Source organism: Pelodiscus sinensis, chromosome 1 (assembly GCF_052426305.1).
Source record: "Pelodiscus sinensis isolate ZL-2025 chromosome 1, ASM5242630v1, whole genome shotgun sequence".
NCBI lineage: Eukaryota > Metazoa > Chordata > Testudines > Trionychidae > Pelodiscus > Pelodiscus sinensis.
This window is the reverse complement of record NC_143052.1, coordinates 303,781,160-303,796,618: the sequence shown is the minus strand read 5'-3', so window position 1 is coordinate 303,796,618 and position 15,459 is coordinate 303,781,160. Positions and strand designations below refer to the sequence as shown.

Genomic DNA, 15,459 nt, shown 5'->3' with positions numbered 1-15,459 from the left:
TAAAATAAGCAACATACAAATACATTAACATCTATCTTAGATTCTCATTAATGTAGAATAATAGATTCATAGAACATTCGAACTGGAAGGGATCTTGAGAGGTCTTCGAGTCCAATCCCCAGCCATCACGGCAGGACCAAGCACAGTCTAGATCATCCCTGACAGGTGTTTGTCTAACCTGCTCTTAAATATTTCTAGTGATGCAGATTCCACAACCTCCTGAGGCAATTTATTGCAGGGTTTAACCACCCTGACAGGCAGGACGTTTTTCCTGCTGTCCAACCTAAACCTCCCTTGATGTAATTTAAGCTCATTGCTTCTTATCCTATCCTTAGAGGCCAAGGAGAACAATTTTTCTCCATCTTCCTTAAAACATCCTTTTAGAAACTTGTATTATCTGAGTACTTCAAAATGATAATGTAGTATCTGAGTGCCTCAAAACTCTTTAAAAGTATGTATCCCTACAATACCCCTGTGAGGCAGGGAAACACTATTAGTCCCATTTTGCAAAGAGGAAACTGATGCACAGAAGGCCTAAGTGACTTGCCCAACATCATCTAGGAAGTCTTTGAGGGTGCAGGAAATTGAACTGGAACCTCCTAAGTCCTAGGCTGCTAACTACTGGAGCATCCTCCCTCTCCACAGCCTTGCTATAACGTCTGTGTCATATTTCACATTTACGCTAAGTCGCTATTTTAGAGGCTCATCTGGTGGTTCTAGGAATCTGTTTGTGCCCCAAAATCTTTCTACACCCCACCTAGGAAAGGAGTCACAAACGTGGGTTTTCAAGGTCTGCCTAGAGAGGCCTCATGAAAGCTGCCAATCAGAGCCCAGCTGGCTCAGATATATGGAGCTACAGGGCTTTATTAGGTCAGTTTCTTTCAGGAAGTGGAGGGCCAAGAAAGGATGCTATTCTCTGGCCAAACCAATTCACAGGGGTTTATTTCAGGCAGCATTTTCTGAAGCTGAATTTGCAGAGAGAGAGTCCTTACGAGCCTTAAACATATAATTTGAGGGAGAAACTGAAAGTGGCCCCATAGGAAGAACCCAAGGAAAAAGTAGCAATGAACTGAAATGAAGCAATGACTCGCTGCTATTTCTAGGTTGGAACCAAGAGTAGTGGGCAGGCCCAGGTTCCCCAGTGGCATAAACCCGATGAAGGGGACAGGGCTTATGGAGAGGTTGAACAAAGAACAGAATATAAAGGGTCCAGAGTTGGGGCTGAAGACCCTAGTGAGGGCAACAGGACCTAAAAGGCATTTGTTTGGACTTTGGGACTTGGCCAGAGGGCTGAGCCATGGAAGACTCACTAAGATCGACTGGCAGGATGCACCTGGGCGAGAAAAGGACTGTGGTATCAAATGCAGTCACTGAGAGGCTCTCAAGGGATGAGCAATCACCCATTATAGTGCCTAAAAGGAAAAATCCATGTTTTTAACACAGTACTCATTCATATAGAATAATAAATTACAGTGTATTGCGTGTCTCCTCAAATTATATTCGCTATCTTAATGAACATATTAGAGCTAATGGACATGTTGATTTTATTTCAGCTAATGACTGATCCCATACTCAGGGAGAAGAAGTTGCTTAAGTCTGTCTTACACATCTTAGAAGAAAGGTTAGAGGACAACTACTGGATTGTCCGTCGAATGGCTGTAAGAGGCCTGGGAAATGTAGTCTATGGGGCACCTGAGAAGGTAAGATAGAATACTGAATACAATGCAGCATAACTAGAGAAACTAAAGGAAACAATTGCTCAGGATTTACAGAGGCCATGCACAATGCACTAGGCCAACTTCTGCTCTCTCATACCCCTGTAACCTCTTTGCAGTCAATACACAGCAGGTTGGTTCCCTTGGTAAGCTGGGCATAAGGAAACAATATGTACTTAATATGATCATATGTAAGTGTATACTCCTAGGAATGAAGAGTGTAGGCCATACTTCCAAGATGAGAGATTCTATTCCAGGAAACAGAGACACTAAAAAACTCAAATCATGATAGATAATCAGCTGAACGTAAGCGCCCAGTACAAAGCTGTGACCAAAAGAGCTGAGGTGATCCTCGGAGGCATAGACAGAGGGATTCTGAATAAGAATAAAGAAGTTATTTTACCTCTGCTTATGGCACTGGTGTGAGAACTGTTAGAATACTATGTCAAGATCATGCCTGCAATTCAAGAAGGATGCTGATAAATTGGAGAAGAGTCACAAGAATTTTCAAAGGGCTAGAAAATGTGCCTTTAGATTCAATGGGGGGGGGGGGGAGGAATGAAGCTAAACTAATTCAGACTGATAGTAAGGCATACATTTTAATGGTAATTTTAATCATTGGAACCATTTACCAAGGGTTGTGGTGGGTTCTCTATCAGTAGCAACTTTAAAAACAAGATGGGCTGTTTTTCTAAAAGAGGTGCTCTAGTCAAACAGACATTATTTTGGGGAGGTTCTGTGTTGTGAAGGAGGTCACAATGGTCCCTTTTGGCCTTCAAATCTAAGTAATTAGAAATCTAATAGGATTACATAGGTGTAATATGGCACAGAGTTTGGCTTATTGTAGCTAGTACCTGATGTAAAATATAGCTATAGGTCACTAAGGGGCAGATGAAATTCCCACTGCTTCATAATTGCTAAAAAAACATATTAGAAATGTGGTTAGTGGAAAGTGTTTTTTAATGTCATATGTCTGAACAGGTGAAAAAGTACAAGAAGTTTCTTCTGGAGACACTGATCAGGACTTTAGAAGAGACTTTCAGTTTTGAAATCATTATCGAATGCATGAAGGCACTGGCCAAAGTCCTGAAGGAGCTGAAAGGGAAGGACATAGGTTCTTCCTTCAGAGACCTCACCATACAGATCCGGAAGTACTTCGATAATGTACGTGAACAGAAGCCTTCAACCCCAGTTCAGCTGACATTGATGAGGCTCCATTTACAATGCATGATGTGTCCTCACTGGGCATTGTTCATGTCAGAATGAAGTGATTTTAGGCCTTAGGGAAGAGATGTGTTTTATGGCGGAGCAGAGAATTAAGAAAATGAGGATGCCATCCCTGCTCCTTCAGTCTCACCCTTCTGTTCATCTTTATTTCCAATGAGAATGGCAAAGGAAGTATGAATACTAGATTAGGTAGCTGCATAACAAGGAAAATGGGCATACAGGGTGTAATGGACTGTTTTGGGCCTGCTCCATACGATTTTTATGTCACCTGGTTGAAATTATTCCATTTTGCAGAGAAGTTTGAGATTTCAAATTTTGGTTTTGTTCCTATTTGGGGGACACACCCCCCAGCCCAAATTTCAAATCTCTTTGTGAAACAGTAATACTATTCTCAACCCAGCTCTACTGGGAGCCTTGCCTGAGGGCAGTCTACTGGCAGACTATGCTGGAGACAGGGAACCTGGAAGCACTGGGAATTAGAGGTACACATTTCCTGGCTCCTTGTCAGCCTGCCAAACAGGCTGTTCTGAAGGTGAGGGCCAGGAAGCCCAAGATCTCAGTTAGCCTGCTAGATGGGTCACCAAGAAGCTGACCAAGTACCCCTACTTGGCTTCTGGAAGAATTTTGTCAAAATTGAACTGTCTTCAAAGTATTTTGAAGAATCAACACATTTGGCCCAAACTTGATTAATTCCAGTTCTTCTAAACTTCTGTAGTTGGAATCACTCTACTCTAATGTAGAAGAGACAGCTGTGCTAGATACATGATGTGGTTATCTCTTCGTTACCAACCTGTGTGGCTTTCTTGGCTATAGAAGGACAACACTCTTCGTGCATTGGCCTTTGTCCTGTTTGGTATCCTGGCCGGCTCTGCAAAGAGAAAATGGAAGGACTATTTTGCCAAGCAGGTTAGACAGAGCTGGGTCACGCTTCTGCTGCACCTGCAAGATCCAAGCCCTGAAGTTTCAATGGTAAGAATGACAGTGACTTAAATACTAAGCAAAAAGAATCTTCCTCCTGTTGCCAGGGGAGCTCTGCTATTCCTTCCTGCAGTGGAGACCTAAATTCTTCCCTCAGTTCATTGCCCTCCTTTTGAGTCAATCCCAGACAGGCTGGTCCTTAGCAGCCAGGGTTGTCTCACTGGAGTTCAGGATAGGTCATGGGTCTGATCCCAAGAGTTCATTCCTGCCTATCTCTGCACCCCACGTTCCTGCCTCCCCACAACAGAGGAAAGATCACAGCTATGCCTAGTGAAGCAGCTTTCATAGCTACATCTGTTCTGAAAAAACATTGCTGCTATCTCCAGTTTTCAGTATTATAAAATCATAGAACCATAGGTTTGGAGGAGACCTCAGGAGGTCACTGAGTCCAACCTCCTGCCCAAAACAGGACCAGCCACAACTAAACAATCCCAGCCAGGGCTTTGTCAAGCTAGGACTTGAAAACTCTAGATTTAGAGGTTCCGTTGCCTCCCTAGGTAACCCATTCCAGTGCTTCACCACCTTCCTAGTAAAATAGTTTTTCCGAATATCCAACCTAGACCTCCCCCACTGTAACTTGAGACCATTGCTCCTCATTCAGTCATCTAGTACCACTGAGAACAGCCTCTCTCCATCCTCTTTGAAATCCCCCTTCAGGTAGTTAAAGCCTTCTATCAAAGCTCCCCTCACTCTTCTCTTCTGAAGACTAAATAATCCCAAATCCCTCAGCCTCTCCTTGTAAATCATGTGTTCCAGCCTCCTAATCATTTTTGTTGCCCTCCGTTGGACTTTCTCCAATGTATCAACATTTTTTAAGTAATGGGGTGCCCAGAATTGGATGCAATACTCCAGAAGTAGAATCCCTTTCCCCCTATTAAAGTCATGCTGGCATATTTTCTGTCTATTACTTCAGGGGAATCCCTTTTATTCTTGGGGTAGATGAGCAGTCAAGGACATGAGTTCCATTTGAATGAGCACAATACGTGTTATGGAACAATTCACTGGTGCAACCCTCTTTTTCAGGAGTGCAGAGCTACATTTCATCTCTGTGCCCCATTTTTGGGACTGAAGAGGCTCCAAACTATACTTAATGAGCATCTTAGTTGGAGAACCGAGCTGAACCCTGAGGAGCTCCAGATGGATATCTGCAGACACCTTGTGAGTGACCTATAGAATTATATGAGATTATTGACAGCATAGGCTTGTGATGTAGAAGCAGGGGGAATGTGTGATGGGCAATGTAAGTATCTATGGGTATGTCTACGCTACAAAGTTAGTTTGAACTAACGGACGTTAGTTCGAACTAACTTTCATAGGCGCTACACTAGCGCTCCGTTAGTTTGAATTTAATTCGAACTAGCGGAGCGCTTAGTTCGAACTAGGTAATCCTCATTCCACGAGGATTAAGCCTAGTTCAAACTTACTAGTTCGAATTAAGGGCTGTGTAGCCCCTTAATGCGAACTAGTGGGAGGCTAGCCCTCCCCAGGTTTCCCTGGTGGCCACTCCGGCCAACACCAGGGAAACTCTATGCCCCCCTCCCGGCCCCGGACCCTTTAAAGGGGCACGGGATGGCTACGGTGCCCGTGCCAGGTGCAAGCCTGCCAGCACCCAGCCAGCAGACCCTGCACCTGGTGCGGATCGAGCCACCCACCCGATGCCCCCCAGCCCTCCCCCTCTTCCCGGGACCAGGCTGGCGGGTCCTGGGAGCTTGCCCGGGACCGCAAAAGGCGGGCTCCCTCCTGGGCTAGTGCGGACATCGTGGACCTCGTCCACCATCTCCGCACTAGGCACAGGAAGGTGGCCGGCTAGGGCAGGAGAGCTGCCAGCCTGGCCACCCAGGAGCAGGAGTGCATGAAAATCAAGGTGGTCCACTGAGACCCCACGACCCTGAGCCCTGAGCATACAATGGCCATCCTGGGTCAGACCAAAGGTTCATCTATCCCGTAGCCTGTCTGCCGACAGCGGCCAACCCTAGGGACCCTGGAGGGGATGGACCGAAGACAGTGACCAAGCCATTTGTCTCGTGCCATCCCTCTCCAGCCTTCCACAAACTTTGGGCAGGGACACCTCTCCTACCCCCTGGCTAATACCACTCCATGGACCCAACCTCCATGGCTTGATCTCACTTCCCTTTAAACTCTGTTCTAGTTGTAGCCTTCACAGCCTCCTGCAGCAAGGAGTTCCACAGGTTGACTCTGTGCTTTGTGAAGAGCAACTTTCTGTTACTAGTTTGAAGCCTGTTACCCATTCCTTTCCTTTGGTGTCCTCTAGTCCTTCTTTATGGGAACTAATGAAGAACTTTTCTGTATGCACCCTCTCCACCCAACTCCTGCTTTTAGAGACCTCTATCCTGTCCCCCCTCCGTCTCCTCTTTTCTAAGCTGAACAGTCCCAGTCTCTTTAGCCTCTCTTCATATGAGACCTGTTCCCAACCCCTGATCATTTTAGTTGCCCTCCCCTCTCCCACCCGCTTTTCCCAGTCTCCCCCAGTTTTGTTCAATAAAGACAGATTCCATTTTTGAACACAATTGTCCTTTATTTTGTACATCAAGAAGAGGGGCTAGGGAAGGGTAAGGGGAAGGAGTTGAGGGAGGAATGGGGTACGCGCCCCCGATGGGGAGGACTGGGCTGGCTCTGCGGGCTTTTGGGGTGGAAGCTCTCCTGCAGCCCCCCAATTGCCCCATCTCCCCAGATGGCAGGCTGCGGCAAGTGCAGCCGGTCTGATGGCCAAGTGCTGTGATGTGCCCAGTGTGGGTACTCCGGGCACTCCAAGCCAAGACTGCTTTGCAAGCGGGGCACCCCTGAGAACTGTCTGTCCGGGGTGGGGGTTGGGACCCTTTAAACACAGCCCTCGGCTAGCCTGAGAGAGCATCTCCACGCTCTAAGTCCTCCTCTGATGCCCTGCCGGCACTGCTTCCGGCCATCCTTAAGCCCGGTTCAGGGTCCACTTAATGTGGACATGCTAGTTCGAATTAGTAAAATGCTAATTCGAACTAGTTTTTTAGTCTAGATCCGTTAGTTTGAATTAGCTTAGTTCGAATTAAGTAATTCGAACTAAGTTAGTTCGAATTAACGTTGTAGTGTAGACGTACCCTATTAGAGTGGGATACAGGACTGAGGGTGAGAGGAATGTAAATCTGCCATAGATTCCCACTTTCCCCACTTCTACACAGCCTCCTGTCCTTTCTTCTATTTACTTGTTTAAATTAAAAAAAAAAGTCTGAGTGAATCCAATAACTGACAGCAGTGGCAAGAGGAACACAGACTGTTTACTTGTGGTTTGTAAAGGCATGTGTTGGCAGTCAAAGGGCATTTCTAGCCAGAGAGAGCTCATGTGTCCCTGATTTTCTCTAGGCCAAAGAGAAGGCTGAGCTACTGGAGAACTTTTACAAAAGCACCATCAGATACTTCCGCAGCAGCTGGGAAGAGATCCGGGCAGCTGCAGCCAAGTTAGCTGGTGAGAGAAAGTGTGCCGTGTCCCTTTTGGTATTCCCTTTGAGGTAGACAGAAAAAGTCCCTGTGTGCAGCACTGAGCTACTATTAATCTCTCCGTGCTGTGACTTCTCATGCATAAATGGAGATGTTAATGTTCTCCTACTTCTTCAGTGTGGTGTTAGGAGGAATTTGTAATTTGCAATTGAATGCTTTGAGATGGCGCAGTCATTTAGTAGCAGAGGCTGGCACACTGTCACGTAGGGTATGTTTATTCTCCGATCAAACTAGTGTGCTAAAAATAGAGTAGCTGTGGCAGGAGTAGCAGGAGGGGTTAACTATTCCAAGGATGATCCCATCCAAACCCAAAAGTCTGTTCTCAAGGTGGCTAGCTCCTCCGACTGCTTCTGTCATCTTACCTGCACTCTATTTTTAGTAGTCAGAGTTAGTGTGGACTCAAACTATAGACCTAAGCTCAGTGTTGTTCACTGTTCCTGACTGGTGCTTCATCACTGGGAGGTAGGCAGCCCACCGCCACACAGTGCCTGCTGTTGCAGGTTCCTGATTGCCTTGCCCAGGAAGCACTAGATTCCTCCCCTTTGGCCCTGTGCCATCCTTTCCTTAGCACACCCATGCAAGCCAGGCAAGCAGTGTGGCCTAATTAATTTATCCAGGTGAGATCCTTGCTTAGTACGCACTTATTCCTGGCCCCAGCCCCTTTGTTCACACCACTAGATTAATACACTATCCTAGTATATCTCCAATAACTGACAGCAGTGGCAAGAGGAACATAGATTGTTTAAAGCAAATGAGGTTTTATGTAAACATTCTTAATTTTTTTCTCTTATTCTCTTCAGTGTGGACGCTAAACTTTTCTAGTATTGTCTTGCCTACAGCTCACCTTAGACTCACAATAGAAGCCAAAGGGCCAATGTTATCACCTTGCACTTAACAAGAGAAGGTTTTTTATTGATGTTTATTTTACACTGCTTATTTAGGCATCATCCTGGAACATACGGACACCAAGAATATGAAATGGCTGGACATGGAACATCTGTTGACCTGTAAGTAACAAATACAGGTGAAATCCTATTCATTAGTGAGTTATAAAGAAATTTAGCTGACAAGCAAGCAGTAACTGATACCACAGGTGTGAAGTGCATCAGCCACACATCAAAGGACAGATTCAGCTTTAGTCTGCTCTGAAAGAGGTACGGCTACACTACAGCGTTAATTCAAGTTAACTTAATTCGAAATAGTTAATTTGAAATAAGCTAATTCGAATTATGCATCTATACACAAAACCTATTTCAAAATAGCATTTTGTTATTTTGAAATAGCGTGTCTACACTGAGTGGACCCTGAACCGAAGTTCAGGCTGGCCGGAACCAGTGCTGGCAGGGCATCAGGTTAGGACATAGTGTGTGGGGCTGCTGCCTCAGGCTAACTGAGCTGCGTGCTTCACGGGACCCTACCCCCACCCCGAACAGACAGTTCTTGGGTTCCCCGCTCGCTTGTCTACCCCGATGAGGGACAGCAAAGCAGTCCTGTCTTGGAGTGCCCTGAGTGCCTGCACTCGGGACACCACAGCACTCGGCCACATGGAGCCAGAGCTGCCCCTGGGCACACCGGTGCGTCTCGTAGGGTTGTTGCCATCAGCCCAGCTGCACTTGCTGCAGGCTACCGTCCGGGGAGTCCATCGGGGGGCTGTCAGGATCCAGGAGGCCCTGCAGGAGAGTGTCCACCCCGAGGAGCCCTCAGAGCCACCCCGGTCCTCCCCACCGGGGGCTCGTGCCCCATTCCTCCCTCACGTCCATCTACTTACTCCTCCCTAGCCTCCCTTCCTGATGTCAAATAAAAGACATGTATGTTCAAAAATAGAAACTGGGTTTATTGAACAACAGGGTGAACCTCTGGGGAGACTGGGAAAAGGAGGTGGGAGAGAGGAATAGAGTGGGTGGGAGAGGGGAGGGTGAAACCTGGGAGGAGGAAGTTGGAAGGGAGAAGCAAAGGGAAGAAAGGAGAAGGGAAGATCAGGGCCCAAGGTTGGGGGTCTCACCGCACCAACTTGATTGTCATGCAAACCTGCTCCTGGGTTCGCATGTGGCCTTTGGTGGCCAGGCTGGCAGCTATCCTGCCATTGACGGCCGTGTTCCTCTGTCTAGTGCGGAGATCATGGATGCTGGGGCATCCCTCCCAAACCTGAATAAGGTCCATGATCTCCACCCTGGACCAGGAAGGCACCCGCCTTCTCCAGCCCCTGTCAGGCTCCTGGGTGCTGGCAGACTGCTCCTGAGGAGCAGTGGAGGGTTGGCTGCCAGTGCCTTGCTGGCTCACGTTTTGTGGCTACTGGCTCAGGGGCCCCGGTGGCCACTGCTGGCTCTTGGCTGGTAGGCTTGGATCTGGCACGGGCCAGGGTCTATCCCTTTAATGGCTCTGGGGCCAGAGGGAGAGGAGAGCAAGTTTTCCTGGTTGTGCCCAGAGTGGCCACCAGGGCTCCCTGGGAAGGGCTGGAGGCCCCCTATTTTGAATTAATTGTCTACACAGCACTTAATTTGAAATAGCTATTTCAAATTTGGTGTTACTCCTCGTAGAATGAGGTTTACCAAATTTGAATTAAGCGCTCTGCTATTTCGAATTAATTTCGAAATAGCGGTTTGCATGTATAGATGCTATTAAAGTTAATTCAAAATAACAGCTGTTATTTTGAATTAACTTTGCGGTGTAGACGTACCTGGAGGAAACTGCAGCCAGTGTGATATAAGTCAGTGCATCTCCTGGCTATCCTGGCAATGCCTCTTCCCAACCTGTGTGATCCACTCTTTGGGCTCCATCGGCTCCCTGGGAGCCACTTTTTGCTACCCCAAACTCCACACCATCAGATTTATTTCTGTCAGGAGATGTAAAATAACTTAAAAGCAGAAGCTATTGAGTCAATGGAGCACCTTCCAATTGGATGAGTTTCTGGTAGGGTCAGGGTCTCCCCTCTCCCCCCTCCTCCATCTCAGTTTGGAGCTTGGAAGGATCCCAATGGAGGAACCTAAAGCTTTGTTTGGACAGAGAGCTTCTGTAGCTTGGTACTCACTGGTACTAAATCTCCAGCTACTGCAGGCATAGGTGACTATATGAAAAGTGAGTCATATTCTCTGTAATTCCAGCTCTCCAGGTCCTACAGAATGACCCAAGTCCCATTGTCCAGCTGGTGGCAACTCAGGTCCTAAGAGACATCTGACCTGGATGAGTGCTCGGGGAATGAAGCACAGACAACTAGATCAAAGAGCTCCTGCTACCTTGAATGGGAACAAGAGAGGGATTGCTGGAGGACAATGTGCTCTGTCTGTGCCAGCTTGTTTCCAGCTTGCACCTCATATACTTCGGTGGGAAGCTAGACATTGGTGGTATGCGGCCAGCTCTGCTATGGGGTAGGAGAGTAGTATAAGGGCCCTACCATCAATCAAACATTAGCCCCGCCACCTGACCCTGGAAGTCCCCCCCCCCCCCGACTCCCCGGAAGTTCCTTCTCCCTTGTCACCGGCAGTCCCGCCCCTGGAGGGTAGTACATCCGGGTCGAGAGGGACAGGTGACCGGAAGCAAAAAAAGGATGTCATGTGACCCCCGTTAGGCCCGTCCCCTGTCACCGGAAGTCCCGCCCTTGGGGGTAATACATCCGGGGTCAAGAGGGGCAGGTGACCGGAAGTAAGGGGTGTCATGTGACCCCTCTAAGGACTTGCCCCGCCTCCCTCTACCAATCAGGAAGGGCTTTCCCCGTAGGACCGCCCCGCGAACCGCTTTGACCAATCGGGGGGAAGTTCCGGGACCGGATGACCCGCCCAGAAGTGGGTCGTGTGATCCCTCTAAGAACTCGCCCCGCCTCCCTCCACCAATCAGGAGGGGGTTTTTCCCTGTAGGACCGCCTCGTGAACTGCTTTGACCAATCAGGGGGCAGTTCTGGGACCAGATGACCCGCCCAGCAGTGGGTTGTGTGACCCCTCTAAGAACTCACCCTGCCTCCCTCTACCAATCAGGAGGGTTTTTTTCCCTGTAGGACCGCCCCACAAATCGCTTTGACCATTCGGGGGGTGCAGTTCCGGGACCCGTTGACCAGACCAGAAGCTGGTCGTGTGACCCCTCTAAGAGCTTCCCGTGACACCCTCTGTCAATCAGAGCATAGCACTTCCCCATAAGTTCTAGCGCCACACAAAAGAGGCCATCTTGTTCCAAGAGCGCATGTTTCAGAGAGTGTGCAAACGCTGAGCGGAAACATGGACTCCTTCACCACCCCCACCAGAAGTTTGGAGTTTGTTTTGGTGACGAGGGCCTTCCACCACATGAGAAGAAAGTGCCACATCAGCAACAGTTCCGAGGACGAGGGAGAGGCGAAAAGGGGCCCTTTGCCCCCTCTGCTATTGGATACACCAGAATCTGATCCCGAAACCCAACTCCTCCCACGGCAGCCTGACGAGCTAGACGGCCTCTCGTTATCTGTCCCTGTGGAGGATGCTGCCCATCTCTCCCAGGAGTCGGACAAGGTGAACGGAAAAGAAGTCAAACAGGTAAATGAAAAAATCGAGGTGGGGGGGCATCATGGGTGTTTTGTGAATCTAAAAACCAGCAGCTGTAGCTTATTCTCTTTTTTGACAATCTCTTGCCAGGTCGACGATGACTTTCTAGAAACCTTTGAGAAATTGCACATCGGTAATCCTGTGGGAGTAAATCTATCTTGTGCCCGCTTTTTTTGCTCATATCTGACACATGGATCTCGAGAACAAACGTGCAAGAATGAATTAACTCGGACTCCCTAATAGCGATAGTGGTGGGGGTGTCATGGTGCCCATTTGCAGATGGCTGTAAAAGGGTGTGTTAATCCAGATGCTTAATAAAACTTGTATGAAATGTGCTGGTGTGAATGTGTTCCTTCCATACTTACAGCATCTTTTACTAACACAAATAACAGTCATGTCTACGCAGATTGCTCTGTTAGAGAAAATATATTACACCCCCAGGGAAGCTGGCAGCTTTGGTGGGGTGAACCCTCTGTTTCAAGCAGTCAAAAAGCACAGTAAAACTTTGAACAGAAGACAGGTAACATCATGGCTTTCGGACCAAGACGCTTACTCTTTGCACAAGCCTGCTCAAATACATTTTAAAAGAGACAAGACCATTGTCTCAGACATGGATGCACAATGGCAAGCAGATTTGGTGGATATGCACAGGTTCTCCAAACGCAACAGCAGTTTTAAGTATATTTTAACAGTGATAGACATTTTATCAAAATATGCCTGGGCCTTAGGCCTAAAGGACAAGACGGGCAAGGAGGTAGCCAAGGCCTTTAAAGCTATTTTCAGCGAAGGTCGCGTGCCTCAAAAATTACAAACGGATCGGGGAAAAGAATTTTTAAACAAACCTTTAAGTGGATTGTTAAAGCGGCATGGTGTCCACCATTTTGTTCCTAACAATGAAGTCAAAGCGGGGGTTGTGGAGCGATTTAACAGAACTTTAAAATCTAGGATGTGGAGATATTTTACAGCCCACAATACCTTTCGCTACATTGACATATTATCTGAGTTTATAAAGAGTTACAGCTGGAGCTTTCACAGAACTATACGGACCAGACCTGCTGATGTGAACCCCGCAAATTCTCTGAAGGTCTGGAAAACTGTTTATGGAGATGATGTTAAAATAAAACAGGCTGTTGTTCCTTTTAGAAAAGGGGACCACGTGAGACTCTCTAAAACCAAAGGTGCCTTTAAAAATGGTTATGAACAAACATTTACCGATGAGATATTCATAGTGGATGAAGCCTTAACCAGGGGTGAGAGACCTGTCTACCGATTAAAAGATTACGAGGGTGAGACAGTGACGGGGTCGTTTTACCCTGAAGAATTACAAAAGGTGAACCCCAAACAAGACAGGATTTACAGGATTGAAAAAGTTCTAGCAGAGAAAGGGAAAGGAAGAAAAAAGCAGCTATTGGTGAAATGGCTGGGGTGGCCCAACAAATTTAACAGTTGGGTAGAAGCTTCTCAACTCTGTAACGTTTAAGCGAGAATAAAAACAATCCCACCTGCAAGGAGAGAAATGGAGGACGGGGGCTTCTACATCACTCTGCCCAGCAACGCCAGCTCTGGGGTTTTTCCCCAAAACACCAGCTCGGCCTTTACAATACAGCTAATAAAGTCGTTGGATCTCCCGGGGGCCTAGGAAGTGGGGTTAGCGGAAATACAATATCCAAACAGCTGGAACAACATTACTGAGGACACCCCTTTCCAAATCACCTTTGGAGATAAACCATGGAGTTATATCCTACGGCGAGGTTATTACTCAACTATACCCGAATTATTGGAACATATGAATAGCATTGTGGCACGTCATTCTGGACCGCCTGATGTTATCATGAATTATGACCCTGTGAGTAGAAAATGTAGACTTAAATCCACCGATGCTACTGCTACGTTTTCTACCCTCGGGGAGCTAGCTAACATTCTGGGTTTGGCCCCCGGGCACAGTGTCCAGAAGAGTCCCTTCTCAGCAGACATCACAGGGGGTTTCAACTCCTTGTATCTATACACGGATATTGTAGAACACCAGTTTGTGGGGGACTTTTCTGTCCCCCTGTTACGCTGCGTCCCTGTCAGAGGAAATAACAATGAGTTTGTTACCATCACCTACGATAAGCCTCATTACGTACCCATCAGTCAACACCACATCGACACCATCACCATTGAAATAAAGACGGATCAAAACAGATGCGTTTCATTTTGCTTTGGCAAGGTGATTGTGAAGCTGCACCTGCGTTCCCGGAAAGAGCGAGGTTTCTAAAAAGCAAAACACTATTATGGCGATCGTAAAAAATTACGGTGACTCCAAAGTCTACAGCAACTATTACAAAGCCCAGGCTGGATATGCCCTTCCTGGATATCATGGAGCCCCTGTGATGTACGGGGCCGGCGTGGGCGGTATATTCCGTAGCCTTTTTTGAAAAGCTGTACCGCTTTTGCGAAGAGGGCTAGAGATTATTAAACCCCACATAAAAACAGCCGCTCAAAACATAGCCAGAGATGTGGTAGGCCACGTTTCCCAGGCTGTCTTGGAGAAGGTGGGGAATCCGGCTAAACAGGAAGGGTCAGGGCTGATGTATATTAAAAGGAGGAAGAGAAAGAGAAATGCGTCATATCCGCGACGCACAGGACCCCCGAAACCCTTTAAAAGAAGAGCCTTGACACGCAGGACAGGCCATAAGCAAAAGTCCAAGAGGAAGCCAGGGAGAAAGAGGACACGCTCTGTACCTGGTAAAAGAGATATATTTTAGTCAACATGGCTTTCGTTCACTGCGGGTCGGAAGAGTGCACCAAATCTGAACTAGACTTGTTTCAGATAGCCCCTACTCAGACCAGCATTGAGAAAAGCATCTACATCGAGGTGCCGCCTCTGTCAGCCGTGACAGAAACTGCCCCCATCGACTTTTTTATAGCAGGGAATGGCATAGATTATATGGATTTAAACAACATCCTACTCTACCTTTGTTGCAAGATAGTAAAAGGCGATGGGACTGCACTCCCCAGGGATGCCGCGGTAGGCCTGGTGAATTACCCAGTGGCCTCTATTTTCAGTCAATTGGATGTTACATTGGGAGACCGCCTAGTAAGCAATTTTCCGCCTGACTGTTTTACAAAGACACTCCTGGACAACACGAAAAAACAGCTGGATGGTGAGAATCTAGGATTTGTGAGGTGTGCAAGGCTGACGTCCCAGAGCAGGACAATGGAGTTGTTGGGTCATCTACACAGCGACCTGTTTTTTCAAGAAAAACTTTTGTTGAACGGGGTGGATGTGAAAATTAAATTGACACGCAGTAAAGCACCCCAGGTGAGGTGTTTAAAGGCAACTGATGGTTGTTTTTCTTAATTTTTCTTCTTAAAAACAATGAACAATTCAGAAAAAATACCTAGACATAATATATATATATTAAATAGATATTCTATATATAGAGAAGTGTTTTATTTAAAGCAAAATGTGATCAAGTTCAAAAATTATTTTTAGAACATGACAAACTTCACACACTGAGCCAGTCAGACAGTTTAGCCAATTTTTGTTTTTTAGAAGGCAA

General features: G+C 47.1%; 1 protein-coding gene across 1 annotated transcript; it reads left to right on the top strand.

Moving 5' to 3' along the window:
* Window positions 1-1,555: 1,555 nt before the first annotated feature.
* Window positions 1,556-5,137, top strand: LOC149525785 (protein maestro-like). The gene is made up of 4 exons (XM_089776384.1): window positions 1,556-1,700; window positions 2,697-2,879; window positions 3,756-3,911; window positions 4,944-5,137. Exons 1-4 carry the CDS (start codon window positions 1,557-1,559, stop codon window positions 5,091-5,093), a joined length of 633 nt encoding a protein of 210 aa, XP_089632510.1. The 5' UTR covers window position 1,556; the 3' UTR covers window positions 5,094-5,137.
* Window positions 5,138-15,459: the final 10,322 nt, after the last annotated feature.

Excerpts from the sequence above, each read along its gene's own strand:
- LOC149525785 (XM_089776384.1), top strand. The coding sequence starts at position 1,557 with ATGACTGATCCCATACTCAGGGAGAAGAAGTTGCTTAAGTCTGTCTTA. Across the intron at positions 1,701-2,696 it reads TCTATGGGGCACCTGAGAAG|GTGAAAAAGTACAAGAAGTT; the intron begins GTAAGATAGAAT and ends ATGTCTGAACAG. Across the intron at positions 3,912-4,943 it reads CAAGCCCTGAAGTTTCAATG|GAGTGCAGAGCTACATTTCA; the intron begins GTAAGAATGACA and ends CCTCTTTTTCAG.